Consider the following 17,110-nt stretch of genomic DNA (forward strand, 5'->3'; position numbering starts at 1 on the left):
CAGGGGATCCTCTCAATGTGTAGTACTGCTGATTATATGAGGCAACAGAGAGAATTATCACTGCTTCCAGAAATATAACCAATGTTTTATTACATAGGTACAAGCCAATTTCTTGTTAGAGACTTCATAACTTTAAAGATTGTTGTATCCCCAAATGATGAATTACTGACATATGAAGCAAATGAGTCCCAGACTTGCTGCTCTTCTTCTTTGTCTACTTTACTTCCCTTGAGGGGCGGTTAGCCATGTTGTAGGAGAAGCCAACAAGGAAAATTGAAGAATTAAAGTAGAAGACATGGCTACACTTACTAAATGCCACCTCCTAGATTGCATTGTGACTAGCATGCGTTGGTGCTACACCAGAAATTCATTCCTCATCAGGGAGCTTGCAGGATTAACAGATTCATTTAAAGGGATAATAATTGTGGAAAACAATGCCTAAGGTATCACAAAGTGCTTCACACTGGAATCGACCATAAGCCTTTCTTGTCTCCATGTTCGTAGTTTGAGGTATATATACCATCTCTCTAATAATCTGGAATTTATTCATTCTGCATTTATGGATACTTTTCTTTTGGCAGCATTTCCATATAAAAGATGCGACTCCTATGTGTTCAGTGTGGATGGAAAAATTCTTAACCCACAGATTTTATTGTGTATGTTTAAATCTGTACATAATAATGAAGTATTATTGTGGAAACAAAAGAATTAAGAGGATTTCAGTGTATTTGAAAATGTTCTGCTTGTAGTAAGCAATCTTATCAGTGTGTCGTAATGTTTAATAAACCTTGTTTCATCGTCTTGTAATATATATGTACATGGAGGTTTATTAAAGATGCAGGTTCTGCTTCCTGCCTCGAATTGCTGTCCAGTGATTGTATAACGTTGTCATTGCCATTACTTCAATTCCCTTACCGCCTTCTACCTGGCTGGGCCTGATTGACTGAAAACATTATGCGTTTTGTAAATAATGAGCAGTGTCAAATAGTATGAAACACACACAATGTCTTAGGGCAATTGATGGTGTCCAAAAGCATTTTTATTTTAATTATGGCAAGAAAAAGGAACTTCTTAAGCTAAATTAAAAAAATAATTTATTAACTTAGTAAAGTAAATTGTGACATAGTTCATGTGAAGAGTGAATTTTAAAAACAGGTCTACTTTATGATAAAATGTCAGAATGGTATATTTGCGCTTTGTAAAGGAACCCTTTTTTTTCTTTAACTTGCTTAAACTTCAGATCAGTTAAATTCTCGACGCTAATATACCTTTATAGTACATTCTTTTCTTCAGTCTGTTGATCTTACATGAACAGTGACACCCAGTGGTCAAATGAGCCCGAAATGGTGTCATGAGTTTGTATAAGAGAGTTCATTTTCCAGCTGGCCAGGTTGCATTTCTACCACTTTTATCTTGGTATACTAGAAAGATTTCCAGGTAGTACATCTAGGGGCATATTTATAAGCCCTGCATGTGACATTCACCAAATATTCCTAGATGGTTAATCATCCATTGTAATTTAAACACGTAACAGGAAATTTCACCTGCGGTGGATATTTGGTGAATGTCACATTCGCTGCTTTATAATTATACACATTTCTTTTGTATACCTAAAAAAAGGAACTGGTAGGTAAAAGTGTACACTTTGCTTGATTTTGTAATTCTTCATCACTTAGTTTTGTCTGCAAACATAATTATTTTGTTTTAATGAATGAATTCTTTATCTCTGCAGAATCGGGAGGCTATTCGATGGAACAGAGCCCATTGTTCTGGATAGTTTAAAGCAGCATTACTTTATTGATAGAGATGGTCAAATGTTTCGTTATATATTGAACTTTTTACGTACATCAAAACTCCTCATCTCTGATGATTTTAAAGTGAGTAACCTTTCTCCTTACTATCAGTACTTCCTTCTGTACTCTGTCCAAAACTAAAATGAACATTTTTGGCTGGAAATAAACTTTTAATACAAGTAGCCTTTTTAGAAAAAAAGAACTGTTTTCTCCTGTTTGCAAATTCATTTTAGTATCTTTTTAATATCAGTGTTTGTGAGTTCTGCAATGCACAGCCTATAGTTCTAAGAACTACTACTTTGGAAGGCAAGGCTTAATAAAACTGGGCATGGCATGTCTAAATATAGGGCACTGAGAGGGTGGTAGGGGTCACTGGTTGAGATTCGAACCATCTATTTCCAGCTTAAGTCACAACAATAAACACAATGTGCTTAAGCTGATAACATAAACAATTTTAATTTCTTGTGTCTTTATTCAATGCACCATTAAACATTCACAGTGCTGGAGGAAAAAGTACCCATACACTAATTATTTCAAGGAAAGCTAATTGGAGTCAGTAGTTTGCACACCTGGAGTCCAGTTATTGAAATGAGTTTGGAAGTATGGTTTAGAGCTACTTTGATAAAAGACATTCAAATGTTTTAAGATTGCTGTTCATAAGAAGCATCAGCTGATGTGAACCATTCCACACGAAAAGAAGCTCTCTGAAGACATACGATCAAGAGTAGTTGACCTGCATAAGCCTGGAAAGGGATACAAAGCAATCTTCAAAGTGTTTAGGCATCAATCATTCGAAGGACAAGTTGCCTTGTCCCAGCCAGGATGACTCCCAAGGCACAACGTGGAATCATCAGTAAGGTAAAGAAGAACCCAAGAGTAGCAGCTAAAGATTTGAAGACATTACTGGAACTGACAAACATTCCTGTGCATGAGCCTACCATTAGTAATCCATTGAATAGTCAGGGTGTCCATGGCAGAACATTGTGAAGGAAGCCGATGCTCTCCAAAAAAAAACATTGTTTCATTCCTGAAGTTTGCAAAAGAGCACCTTGGCAAACCGCAATTCTACTGGGAAAATGTTTTGTGAGCTGATGAAACACAATTTGGAGGGGACATCATGATTTGTGCTTGCTTCACTGCCTCAGAGCCTGGACCACTTGCTGTCATTGAGGGGAAAGCGAAATCCCAAGTTTACCAAAATATGATACAAGATAATGTCAGGGTGGCTGTCCGCCAACTGAAGCTTAGTAGAAGTTGGGTGATGCAGTTGAACAATAACCCTAAGCATCAAAGTAAATCCACCACAGACTAGCTTTAGAAAAAGAAATGGCCCAGACAGAGCCAAGAACTTATCCCCATAGAGATACTGTGGAATAACCTCAAGAGCCCTTCACACCAGACATCCTACAAACGTGTCTGAGCTGAAGCACTTTTGTAAAGAGGAATGGTCGAAAAATTCCTCCTGAATATTATGCAGGTATCATCCACAGCTACTGAAAGCACTTGCTTGAAGTCATTGTTGCCAAAGAAGGTTCAAACAGCTATTAACTCCAAGGGTTCACTTGCTTTTTCCTCCAGCAATGTGAATGTTTAATGGATATGTTCAGTAAAAACACAAGAAATTAGAGTTGTGTGTGTATTATCAGCTTAAGCACATTGTGTTTGTTTATTGCCGTGACTTACAGTGGATATAAAAAGTCTACACACCCCTGTTAAAATGTCAGGTTTTTGTGATGTAAAAAAAATGAGACAAAGATAAATCATTTCAGAACTTTTAATGTGACCTATAAACTGTACAACTCAATTGAAAATCAAACTGAAATCTTTTTAGGGGAGGGAAGTAAACATAAAAAACTAAAAGAATGTGATTGAAAATAAATTTAATGTGATTTGTTATTCAACCGAGTTGTACAGTTTATGGGTTACATTAAAGGTGGAAAAAGTTCTGAAATGATTTATCTTTGTCTCGTTTTTTTACATCACAGAAACCTGACATTTTAATAGGGGTGTGTAGACTTTTTATATCCACTGCAGATGAGGTTCAGATCACATTGTATGGCACATTACTTCAGAAAACCAGTTCATTCCATGGGGTTCTCAAATTTTCATAGCACTGTAAAAGGACACTTTTTAATCCAGTGGTATACTAAATAAAAATAAATACAGGGCCATTGTGGACATCCTTTTTAAACTTAGACTTTTATTCTGACCTGTTGCGTTTTAATACCTTGTAACTCACTGACCCAGCATCAGGAAAGTCTTTCTGGTATGCCTTAGTAGGGTCAGTGTCTAAAAGTTTTGAAGCTAGAAATTTACCATGACAGACAGGTGACAAGTGTGTTTTTAACCCTTTCACTGCCATGTTCATATGCTGTATGGACCTGACAGCAGGGGGTTTTGTACACAATCCAGTGGCTTCCGCCGCTGGGATTGTGTATAAAACTGACAGGCAAAAGTGATCAGGCAGCTTCACTTCCATAGACCCCAGTTCCTGTGCTAGAATAGCCAGGGAAAGATGTATTGCAATGCGGTTTGCATTCCAATTCCAATACATCTAATGGAACCCAGAGGAGACATGCAGAGTCTTTAGGCCCTGCATGTCTCAATAAAGAGAACCTGTCATCAAAAAAATCATCATATAGGGGGCTTTGTGTCCCCTATGGTATGAGGGGAAAAAAATTTTTATGTAAGAAAAAAAAATTGTTACACCCAAGCTCATAACATCCCCCCCCCCCAAAAAAAAATAATTTTGAGCCCCCTCGTATATGCACGTACGAACGTAAATGCACATGTTGGGGCGCCTACGCATAAAAATTTCGATTGTAATACACAGGTTGCATATCACTGCGCATGCTGGAGCGAGAACAATAATTCTAGCACCAGACCTCCTCTGTAATGGCTTTTGAAGTGTTGTCTATAAAAAATAAAGGGTACTGAAGTCTGGCACAATATCATAGGCACACACAAATTTAAGGTTTGGCATGTTGGGTATCTATTTACTTGATACGGCCTCATCTATTTTTGTATTTTTCCAAAAATATGGGTAATTAATTGTTTGTTTGCCCTAAAATTCACTTTAGTGTGATTTTTACTGAAATTTTGCATTTGCTAGACCTTTGCAATAATATGTGACTTAAAAAATTGGAACTTCTATTTTATTCTCTAGGGTGTCTACTTTCAGAAAATATATAATGTTTTTGGGGTTTTGTGTAATCTTCAGGCCTAAAATTATTTTTTTAAACGTGTGGAAAAAATGAAAAAAAAAACTGCTCTGGCAGCAGAAGGGTTAAAGAGGTCTGTAATGACAGGCTGCAGATTTTCTGTCGGTCTTCCAGGCACATTTTTAGATCCTTTAAAACAATCTAAAGCATACTTTGAAAGACTGCTCATATAAGTATGTAACAGTTGGTTTGTTGTCTGCATAGAATCCCCCTGCATACTAAAACTCAGACTGAGATTTGGAGGGGCAAGCTGTTAGGATATTGAGCCAATAAGGCTATTTTGCATTGCACAGTGCTGTCATTCTAACACTGTGAGCTTGCTTCCAGGTGGGGTGGATGCACAAGCATAAGTGATGCCGCTTATTATACTGTCTAGGCAGAAGGTGACCAGGGATGCAAACCTTCAGCATCCATTTTCTCTTATCAGATGCAAGAGTACCATTACCACAATTCTTTAGGGGGGCTCTTGTAGCTATATCCGCTATGTAGAGCATTTCCACAAATTAAGATTACAAGCTTACATATCAGTGTCCACTTGTCCTGTTTTTGAATATACTGTTTGAATAAAGGTAAGTCCTATGTGATTTTAGATTTTGACTTACTACAATTCCAGAGTCACACAAGAATATCTGTGTATGTTCCGGATGCTGCCACCCATGTCCTGAACATACACTGTGAACAAAAAGTTTTCCAGTATATCATCTTGAGGGGTTTCACATTGGAGCATGGGTGAAGTTTTGTGATAAAGTATGTAACAACGGCATTTTGTAAAGTGTGCTTGATACTTCATTGTTATATCTTTTTGTTATTACATTTGGTTGAACATGCTCCTGATTCCAGACTGACGTATTTTGTATGCTGAACCTACAGGCATAATGTTATTTTATACGAGTTGATTTTTTTTTTTTTTTAATCAACATAATGTTCCAGGATTACACTCTCCTGTATGAAGAAGCAAAGTACTTCCAGCTTCAGCCGATGCTGCTGGAGTTAGAGCGATGGAAGCAGGACAGAGAAGCAGGCCGTTTCTCCAGGCCTTGCGAGTGTCTAGTTGTCAGGGTGGCTCCAGATCTTGGAGAAAGGATTACACTGAGTGGAGAAAAATCTCTAATAGAGGAAGTTTTTCCTGAAATTGGTGACGTGATGTGTAATTCTGTCAATGCGGGCTGGAACCATGACTCCACACATGTTATTAGATTTCCACTCAATGGATACTGCCACCTCAACTCTGTTCAGGTAAGAAAACATAACTGTATCCATGTACCTGTGAATACTGCATAAATGGAGTTGTAGGTGTTACAATTTGCTTGCAGTGGCAATCAAGGGTCTTATGTGAAACTGTGTATACTGGACATAAGCCAGAGCTACATGGACAATTTTTATATTGGCTCACCCATGCTACTAACAATGGCTGCAATTATTTGTTAAAGCTGGTGATATGCTTGGGCAGTTTATACAGCAATTTCAACCACCTTTAAATTGCACAATCACATGCATCAAAGCAACCTATCATAAAGTTTGATCCTTTGTTGGGTTAATTTCAAACTGCAATTGAAAGCTGATAGAAAGTGGTTAAATTTGCAAGAAAATTGCTTGTGTGACTGTCCAGATTTTCATTCTCTTGTGAAACAATTGGAAGTCTATAGTGTAAGCAGTATTCGGTAGTGGTAAATCACACACCATTGCAGCATGTGATCGTTTGCTTCTGAACATTACCACACTTGCAACATTTTCTGTGTAGGTTAGACCCAATTCTGCTGGCTTTTCATAGTAAATCACAGAATTTGTATACAAAATTGGAGGAGGGAGCTAAAAGAAAAATGTTCCTATAAATTCTCCAAAATCCACCAAATTACACCCTTCTGTGCAGAGGTATGATATTTAGGGATGTTTAGATCAAAAAAATGTTTTCACATTCTGAACATATGTGTAATTATGCAAGCTCTGTATAAATGTCCAGTTATTGGAGTTATGGATAGTAATGGGAACCATTTGGTGACCACATAGATGTTGCTTTCCCAACCAGAGTAATCATTCAGATGTACTGTATGTGGGTAGTTTGACAGCCACGCATTAAAGGACATCATTAAAGCATTAAGGACTTCAATCACCTTTGTGTTTTAAGAAGCTTTACGGTTTTCCCCTTCTCAGACAGTTAATGCTCAGTACATGAGAAGAAAATAAGACTTTTATGACAAAGCCGTGTTATTGTAGTATATTGTAGCTATGAACATTCCCAGACATATGCACACATAGTTTATGTAGTTGCTGAAGAGGTAAAGGGGATTGGCAGGAAAACCTGAATTCACCAGTTTATTTTGTAATTGCTCCTTGTAGTAATACTGAAGGATTTCCTTCTTGCAAACCCTTTCTTTTCTCAGAAAGGACATAAGCTGTTACAGATGTAGTATTTAGTGTCCCTACTAATGAAATCTAGTATTGCAGCACAACTATTCTGTGCTGTGGTTCTCCTGTCATTGTATTTTATTTCACAAAGTACTGTATTGGGTTTTTGAAGTTACTGTATATACAGCAAAGAGAGGCATGGAATAAAGTGTCAAGAGGGTAAAACAGAGGGAGGGAAGCTTAAAGCATAACTTCACCCTCTCAGTCAACACTGTTTTTAATCATAATCCTGCTAGCATTGATAAATAGATAGGAAAGTATATCATATTTACTTGTTTGAAATGTTTATTTTACATTTCTTCAGGTACTTCCTGGTTTCTATGCCTAGGCAAATATTGTCATACATCCCAGGAATCTTCAGGAGGGGGTTTCCTTAGCTAAGCACACCTTCCTGCCTGGATGCCTGGGTTAAGGGCAGATGGATTCCAGGAAGTAAATGCTACACAAATTGTCTGCCCTTATTGAAGATGGCCACGGCCAAAAATTCTAGGGAGGGTTTTTCAAAGTGATTTCTCAGCAAAATAAATTATGGAGACATGGATGGATGGGGTAGTTTGAATATTAACAATGAATTAAACAGTGTTTTTGGTTTGTGCTGCTCAGATGCAGTGAAGTTCTGCTTTAAGCAAATCCGTTGCATTGAGACATCTGAGCAAAACTAGATAACATATAACGACAGAGTGTTGAAAACTTCCCATCGAGAAGGTGGACATACATATTACAGCAGTGAAGATATTATTTATTTATTTCAGGTACTTGTATAGCACCGTCAATTTACGCAGCGCTTTTTCATATATATTTTACATTCACATCAGTCCCTAACCCTCAAGGGGTGTACAATCTCTAAGGTCCCTAACTGACATTCATACACATACATACTAGGGGCAATTTAGACAGGAGCCAATTAACCTGCCAGCATGTCATTGGAGTGTGGGAGGAAACTGGAGTACCCGGAGGAAACCCACGCAGTCACAGGGAGAACATGCAAACTCCACGCAGGTGGAGCCATGGTTGGGATTCCAACTAACGACCCTAGTACTGCCAGGCGGAAGTGCTAACCATTTAGCCACTGTGCTGTCCAAGATATTCCAAACCACTGCATTTTAATGGTCAAATCTGAGTCTGCTAAAGTAATGTAAAGACATTGGTACTACTATAAATTACTGGAGGACTGTGGAGAAAGTTTTATTGCATGAAGATATTTTTATTTTTTTTTTTTTTAAAGAAAGTAATTTTGGGGGAGAACACTGTAAAGCTGTAAATTTTGTTTCTGATCTGAAATGTTGGCTTTCTGCAGCTTTCTCTCAGTCCTGTGAAGAAAGGAACAGTGTACTCTGTACAGTTTCAGGATGATTCAGCTTATCAGGAAACATAAAACATTGAATCTCACCAGAACATAAGCTCCAACAGAGTCATTTATTGTCCACAGTTAGTGTGATGTATCTGGACACTAAGCTTCTTCATCAGGCAATCTGTGTCACTGTTTTGCCTGATGGAAGGGGCTTAGTGCTCCAAAATGATGCATTGATTGTGAACAATAAATGGAGCTTACGATGGTCTACAGGGACATCCAGCATCTTGCAGAAACCAAAATGTTAAAGAGAAACTCACATGGCACATTTCTGTTTCTGCTAGGTGCTGGATGTCCCCCAGATGGACCTCAGTGGGACAGTGCTAGGGGCAAGCTGCCACAGAGCTTAGTGTAATTTACAGTTTTACGCTTGCCTTCCTTAAAGTTTGCCAGTAAATACAAGGCTTCCTCTGATTGGCTGAGGTGGAGAGACAGATGGATTAAGTCATGATTTCTACCTAAGTTAATCATATAAATCCTTGTATTAATTAATAAAAATACAAGGCCCCCCCTGAATGGATAGGAAGAATTCAGGCTGGCTCAATTTAGTTAAGGCAGCAAACCGGAAGTCGCCTGTACGCCTGCAGACTCAGCAGTCAAATCATTTACTAATGGAAATAGATGTTTTGGGCCAGCTTGTCCTAAACAAACTATTTAAAGAGGAGTTCCAGTCAGTACAAATAAATAAACAAAAGTAAACCGCTACAAATACTGTAGCTGCTGACTTTTAATGAAAAGAGGAATAATTCAAAAAGTGGTTACTGCACTTATGTATGTAAACATACAAATTAAATTAATATAAGAGCAGCAAGCACCCTATAAAATATTTATAACAGCAATCTATAAATGTACAAAGTGTAGTGCTCTATAATTTTAACCAAGTATAAATTGTGACAATTTAAAGTGTCCAGACGCAAGAGTCCTTGTGAAATTGTTGCAGAAAGCGAAGAATAAATCTTCAAAGAACCTCATCCATTGTGTTCCACCACCACCATGAAAAGACTTAAATCTGCTTACCAAATGATGGATATGACTCCCATACCATCAAGAATCGTATCAGGCTTATCCATACAGGTCATCATTCCTGGTCTCCAGACATCTCTCCGTCTGGAAATGGTCTCTCTGCACCAGGGAATACCTCCATAGCTCCCACCAGATTGAGGGATTGTGCATGAAGGTAAGTATCTAGAAAAAGGAGATCACATGCTCCACATTATTATTATTATTATACAGTATTTATAAAGCGCCAATAGTTCGCTCAGCGCTGTACATACAAAGGGGGACAGAACATGTGACAGAACAATAACAATATAATGCAAAACATGAGGGGATTGAGGGCCCTGCTCTTTCGAGCTTACAATCTAGGAGGGAGGGGATGGTGGCGCAGGAGGAGATAGCTGTGGGGGATGGAGTGGTAGGAAGAGTGTAGGAGGTCGGCAAGTTAGCAAGGGGTGGGGTAGGCTTCCCTGAAGAGATGGGTTTTCAGGGTGCACCTAAAGCAGAGGAGAGTAGGTGATAATCTGATGGGTTGGGGCAGGGAGTTCCAGAGGATGGGTGACACCCTGGAGAAGTCCTGGAGGCGGGCATGGGAGGAGGAGACCAGGGAACTAGAGAGGAGGTCTTGTGAGGAGCGGAGTGTGCGTGCTGGGCGGTACTTGGATATTAGGTCAGTGATGTAGTTCGGGGCAGTATGGTGGACAGCTTTGTACGTCAGCATTAGGATTTTGAATTTGATCCGTTGCGCAATCGGAAGCCAGTGGAGGAATAGGCAGAGGGAGGTGGCAGAGACGGAGCGGTTGGAAAGGTGAATGAGTCTGGCAGCTGTATTCAAAATCGACTGAAGCGGGGATAGCCAGCGGCGAGGCAGGCCAGTGAGGAGGGAGTTGCAGTAGTCGAGTCGTGATATGATGAGGGAGTGGATGAGCTGTTTAGTGGTTTCTGGAGTTAGGAACGTGCGTATTTTGGCGATGTTGCGGAGGTGGAGTCTGCACGAGTTTGTTAAAGATTGGACTTGGGGCTGGAAGGATAGGTTGGAGTCCAGAATGACACCAAGTACTCTGGCCTGCGGCGCGGGTTTGATGGTAGCGTTGTTCGATGTGATAGAGAAGTCAATGGGGGGGGGGGGGGTCCGGGCTGGAGGAAAGACAAGAAACTCGGTTTTGGAGAGGTTCAGTTTAAGGAAGGGGAGGGACATCCAGTCAGATATGTCGCTCAGCAGGTGTGTGATTCGGGCGGAGACCGAGGGGGTGAGGTGGGGGGTTGAGAGATAGATTTGTGTGTCGTCGGCATAGAGGTGGAAGTTGAAGCCGTGAGAGTGTATGAGTTGGCCAAGGGAGGAGGGGTAGATAGAGAAGAGAAGGGGCCCGAGGACAGAGCCTTGAGGGACCCCAACAGAGAGGGGGAGTGAGAGGCAGGTGGTAGCATTATAGGTAACGCTGAAAGAGCGTTGTGACAGGTAGGATGAGAGCCAGGAGAGAGCAGAATCTCTGAGGCCGAGGGAGTGTAGTTTTTTGAGGAGGAGGGGGTGGGTGACTGTGTCGAAGGCCGCAGAGAGGTCAAGGAGTAGGAGCACTGAATAGTGGCCATTAGCTTTGGCGGTTAGCAGGTCGTTGGAGAGTTTGAGTAAGGCAGTTTCGGTGGAGTGTAGGGGACGGAAGCCGGACTGTAGGGGATCGAGGAGGTTGTTGTCATTGAGGTGAGAGCATAGGCGGGTGTAGACTAGGCGCTCGAGGAGTTTAGATGTAAATGGGAGCAGGGAGATGGGTCTGAGGTTGTTCGGGTCATTAGGGTCCTGGGAGGGCTTTTTAAGTATGGGGGTGATGTGTGCATGTTTCAGAGGGGAGGGGAAAGTGCCGGAGGAGAGGCAGAGATTGAAGATGTGGGTGAGGGAGCGTAGGATGGAGGGGGAGGGAGGTCGTAGGAGTTGTGAGGGGATAGGGTCGGGGGGGCAGGTGGTGAGGCGGGCATCAGAGAGGATCTTGGAGACTTCCTCGATGGTAGTAAGGTCAAAGGTGCGGAGTGTTGGGGGAGCTTCAGTATGAGGAATGTAGGGTGGGGTGGAAGAGGAGGTCAGAGCAGTGGTGGGGCCGTGGGAGAGGGGTGATGAGGGGGTAGCTGAGTGAGGGGGAAGGGGGTTGGAGGGAGTTTGAGCAGCGACGAAGTCCCTGTGGGTTATGTCGAGGGGGAGGGGGGATGAGGGGGTAGCTGTGTGAGAGGGGACGGGTTGAGAGGGCGTGTGAGTTGCGGCGATGTCCTTGCAAATTGTGTCAATCTTGTTTTTGAAGTGATTGGCAATCTCAAGGGCGGTGAGTGAGGTGCTGGGTGGAGGTGGGGGTGGCGAGAGTAGAGAGTTGAAGGTGGAGAAGAGTCATAGTGTGAAAACCATTGGATTTTAGTTAAAATGACTAAAATTGCATTCACAGATAGATAAAAGATGAACAGCACTGCATGAAATCATCAGACTCCTGAATATTCTGCACTTCCGGTAAATCATGATGACATCACAACAGTCTCCACCTGACATGTTTCGTCGGATGACATCACGTTTTACTAGATGTGCAGAATATTTGAGAGTCTGGTGCTTTTATGTCTGTAGCGCTGTTTATCTTTTATCTGTCTTTGAGTGCAATTTTAGTAATTTTAATTAAAATGCTGCGGTTTTCATGCTAGCGGTTTTCCTGCTATGTGGAGAATGTGATTTTCTTTCTCTGGGTACTTACCTGCATGCACAAACCCTTAATGTGGAAGGATCTGTGTAGGTGTTCCCTGGTGCAGAGAGACCATTTCCAGAGGGAGAGATTCCTAGAGATCTGGAATGATGACCTTTTATGAATTTTTTAAAAAGCCTGATACTATTCTTGTTGATGTGAGAGCCATATCCATTTGGTAAGCAGATTTAAGTCACTTCTTGTTGGTGGTAGAGCACAATGGATGAGGTTCTTTGAAGATTTATTCTTCCCCCTCTGCAACGATTTCACAAGAACTCTTGCATTTGGACACTTTAAATTGTCACAATTTTTGTTTGGTTACATTATAATGCAGTACACTTTGTATACTTTTAATGTACAGGCACTTAATAGCCCAGAGATCCAGCGCTGCCATCACCCAGGCAGGGTTTTCAGGTCCCTGGTGCACCATCTAGCTTGTGGGAAGCCACCTGGGACTTCCTGCAGCTTCACAGGCAGTTCCCCAATGCACATGTGCGAGTTGCACTGCACCTCCTGCAGCCTCTTGGGACATGTGATGCGTCCCAGGAGGTTGCGGGTGGTGTGGGCGTGGGAGCGACTACCTCTCTGAAACTTACCTGTTCCCAGAAAAAAAGAAAAACATCCAAAAGTGGAAGAGAAGGAGAAGGGGGGGGGGAGGAAAAGTGGAACTTTACTTTTTAGGTTCAGTTCCACTGTAAAGCCATTGCAAACATGGAGTTCTACTTTAAAACCACACATTGAGCCATTGTGGAGTTCCTTTTTAACTTAAAACAAAAATCATGAAATTGTTGCTATCTTTCTGATGGTGGTTTCGTGTTCTATTTGTATTTGTTTATTTTTCTTTCTTTCCACTTGCAGGTGCTGGAAAGGTTGCAGCAGCGAGGATTTGAGATTGTGGGTTCCTGCGGTGGAGGGGTTGACTCTTCTCAGTTTAGTGAATATGTACTGAGACGAGAACTGAAAAGGACATCACGTGCACCTTCTGTTATTCGAATAAAGCAGGAGCCCTTAGACTGAGCAGAGACACTTTTCTTATGCAAAATGGGACAATTTCTGTGCATCTGGGACACATGTTCCAGAATCAAGGCTGATACTAAGACATTTCCGTCACCTCAAAAGACATCAAATGCTGTTATTTACACAGCAACATCAGGAACACACAGCAGGACGGCTACTACAGGATATTAAAATGTAGAAATAAAAAAAAAATAGCCCATAACATTATGAAAGGGTACTGTAATAACTACACATTATTCACAACTGATGCTGTACATTAGATAATATACCATAAGTTTTATGTTCATGTTTTTATTCCTTGCATTACAGAGATTTAGCCACAGAAAATATCCTTCTAAGATTTGAGGGGCTCATGGCAGAGAAAAACCACTATATCCATTTTCTGCTGCATTACAAACGGGACAGTGTCATAGTAGCATGAGGACTGTATCAAGTTAGAACAGACTCTAGTGATGCCACCCATAGAAGTTAATGTGACATCTGCTTTTATTTTCCATCTGGTAATGGAAACATGATAGCTGGAATCTGGCTGCTATGGGCAACACCCCAAATGTCCATGCTTTACTTGTTCTAAACCAGCCCATTATGTTTACTGGCTTTACATTCCACAATGCCATGAGAGTACCACAGGAATAAAGCAAGCTGAATTGTGGGCATAGCTGGCACTTTACTACAATTACCCACTTTTGTCAAGATTTATGTCTAGGCAACGTAATAAAACATACAGATACATATAGAGCAGTGATGTGCAGTAACCTAGTGGGATCATAAGTACATCTCTGCAATATATGCACATTTCCCCGTGTTGCATCTCTTGTTGTAACTATACTTGCTGATCCTGCCAGAATGCCAGAGAGCTGATAATGCTGCTTCTGCAGCACTGCAATCCCAGGCAGTGACCTGGCTTGAGTTCGCTACTGTTGTACGAAGTATTCCTTCCTCTATGTGTTATGAAGATGAGAGAAGGGGTGTTCTCTAGTCCAGAAAAGGACTTAAGGCTGACAACATTGCTTGGGATTGCAGTGCAGCAGAGGCAGCTCATTAAAAGAAATTAGGCGCCCACAGGATTTCTGGCAGGATCAAGAGATACAAAACACATAGAGATTTGTGCATGCTTTACAGAAAAGTACTGAGTGTTTTTTTTTTATTCTTTTTAGTTATTTTTTTTTCTTTTTTGCCCAGACATAAACAAAGTAGTAAAATACTAGATTATTCAATAATGAGTGGAAAAAAAGTGCAGAAATTGTTTGCTATTCCAAATGCTCTAGTTTTTATAAATACCCCATTTGTATTTCTGCGTTTCCTAAGGTAGCAATGATTATTGACAATGTACTTGTGGTTAATATATTTATACTTTTATAAGCCCATTAAAGTGTAGGTCAAGCCAAAACTTGTACTCTTAGTTTTGAATAGCGTGGGGAAAGACTAGACCTTCTGTTGGGTTTTGGTACTGCTAACCGAGGACTCCCCTCACTGTCCTGCCGACTGCCTTTACCAGAAGTCTCCAGTAAAAACACAGAGATGTAACTCTTTATTAGTAGAGTGGGAAAAGACTAGAACCCCTGATTTTATGTCTGTTGCAGAACTTTCCTCCTTCCTGTCTGCAGAAAATGTTGGCTATGGACAAGATGTGAGGGGAAATCTTTCTAATGTCCCTGAGAGTAGTAATCCTTCTGTACTGTAATCTAGAACAAAAAATGTTTTTGGCTTGACATACACGTTAATTTAGCTGGAACAATGTTATGATCTGTATCTGATCTTTATGGTGGGCTTGTGAAATTTATGTTCTCTAAAAGGGAAAAAAAATGGTCATCTAGTCAGGCTGCCTTTAGGAGACTCAACTCTTAGTACTTGAAAGCTAGAACTGCTGTAATCCTGATGGTTTTATCCCTGCCCACCATAAAGTGACTAAAAACTTTTTGTTTTGCCCTGGGATGTTTGTAAAAAGTTGGCTGCAAAATTAAAGTGAAAATAAAGGCAAAACATATATATATATTTTTTAATTTTTGGATATAGTGGAGAGGGATCAGAACACCTGTTAGAGTTTTATTGCTGTCTGTGCCTCCATTAGAAAATTCACCCTCTCTATTGGTCCTGTTTACCATTATTACCAAAAGTGAAAGTAAATGAAAATCCCAAATTTTGGGTTGCCACCAGAACAGTAATAGAGGGAAAATCTTCCAATTGATACAATAGTTCTGGTGACACCCCGGGATTCCCTCACTTTGGAGGGATTTCCTTCCACTTCCTGTTCTGGCTGTGGGACAGGAAGTGAAAGGGAATCTCCCCAATAGGACACAGGTGGCAAAAAAGGACAAGGATTATAACCCTCTTTTGCTATATCCAAAATGGGGGGGGGGGGGGGGGGAGTTTTCCTTTTTAGTTCTACTATAAAGTTGATCTCATTTTTTATTATGTGTGGGGAAAAAACACATTTATTGTGTCACCTTATAGCAATGGTGCCCAAGCAGGGGCTCTAAGCCCGTCATTCTTCATTCCCTAACTGATACACCCAGGCCAAAACAAACGTTGCCACTGTTAGGACAAACAGATATTGTTGAATTCATATAGTTTTGAAAAACTTTGACATTATTGGTAAACTTTTTAATTTTTTTAAATATATATTTGGCTTAGCCCGCTGCCAGTTACTGTGTCATGTCCGTGGCTCCTTAGCTGCCAAAGGCTGGCCAGATTCAAACTTTGACTGCAATCTGAAAGTTAATTGGTAACCATGGGGCAATACCATCAGTTATTATTTCAGACACTGATAACATGGAGGCTGGCAATATCAAAACTACAGTTCTTCCACAGATGTAGTCAGAACAGTTTTGTAAATAATAGGTTGGTAGATATCACAACTTTGTGCATTCCCCAGTTGCATGTTGCATATTCTGCTATTTTTTTTTTATTTTTGCAGCAGAATAATTCCACATTTATTTGAAATGTTTATTTCCAATGTTCCATTCCAAACTGGCTCAACAATGTAGCTGATTGGCTTATTAGTATCCACTATTTCTGATAAGACACTCCTATACATAGGAAATGATGCACTCACTGTCTACTGTTTGTTCGCTAGATGCCAGTTTCATTTTAGGTGGTATGATATCACATGTTCCTAGAGGTTAGTGTATATAGTAACACTGGCTCCCTACATTTATACAAATTTGCCTATCCAAGTGCTAAAAGGAACAATTTGTAATCAGCAGAGACAAGCATTTTCCTGTAGCTGCCTTTGTAGACCCTCCTGGTGTTCTCAGGATATACGATACACCAATTTAGGCTTCATGCACACTGGACCTTTTGTACACATTTTTCCTAGCAGAAGGAAAGGCGCATCAAAAATGCGCCTAAGCCATGGTTTCGTCAAGCTCTTGGGCGTTTGTTCATTTCATTAGCCAGAATATACATTTTTTTTTTTTTTGGGCCATTGAAATGATAAAGCACTCAGTCGCTATACACGCTTAGCACTTAGGCACGCTTCTCTCTTCAATGCACAAGTGATGTTTCTTTTTCTGCCTCTAAGTGCCTGTAAATGCCCGTGTGCGCTTGGACACAAAAATAACATGGAGGGGAGTTTAGAGGCAGGAAAATAAACATCAAACTCCTGTAAAAGCA

At 40.5% G+C, this 17,110-nt stretch overlaps 1 protein-coding gene across 3 annotated transcripts in view; it reads left to right on the forward strand.

The window, feature by feature from the left end:
- The window catches only part of KCTD1 (potassium channel tetramerization domain containing 1), a 190,977-nt gene extending 175,499 nt beyond the window's left edge, over positions 1–15,478 (forward strand). For all 3 annotated transcript variants that reach the window (XM_089675703.1, XM_089675702.1, XM_089675701.1), the window contains exons 3-5: positions 1,733–1,877; positions 5,945–6,250; positions 13,337–15,478. In XM_089675703.1, the coding sequence (XP_089531829.1) occupies positions 1,733–1,877; positions 5,945–6,250; positions 13,337–13,495 (610 nt within the window). In that variant the 3' untranslated portion in view covers positions 13,496–15,478. The remainder of the gene's footprint in view (positions 1–1,732; positions 1,878–5,944; positions 6,251–13,336) is intronic.
- Positions 15,479–17,110: the final 1,632 nt, after the last annotated feature.

Source organism: Staurois parvus, unplaced genomic scaffold (genome assembly GCF_062004578.1).
Source record: "Staurois parvus isolate SC_StPar_1 unplaced genomic scaffold, SC_StPar_1.0 ptg000157l, whole genome shotgun sequence".
NCBI classification, from domain to species: domain Eukaryota; kingdom Metazoa; phylum Chordata; class Amphibia; order Anura; family Ranidae; genus Staurois; species Staurois parvus.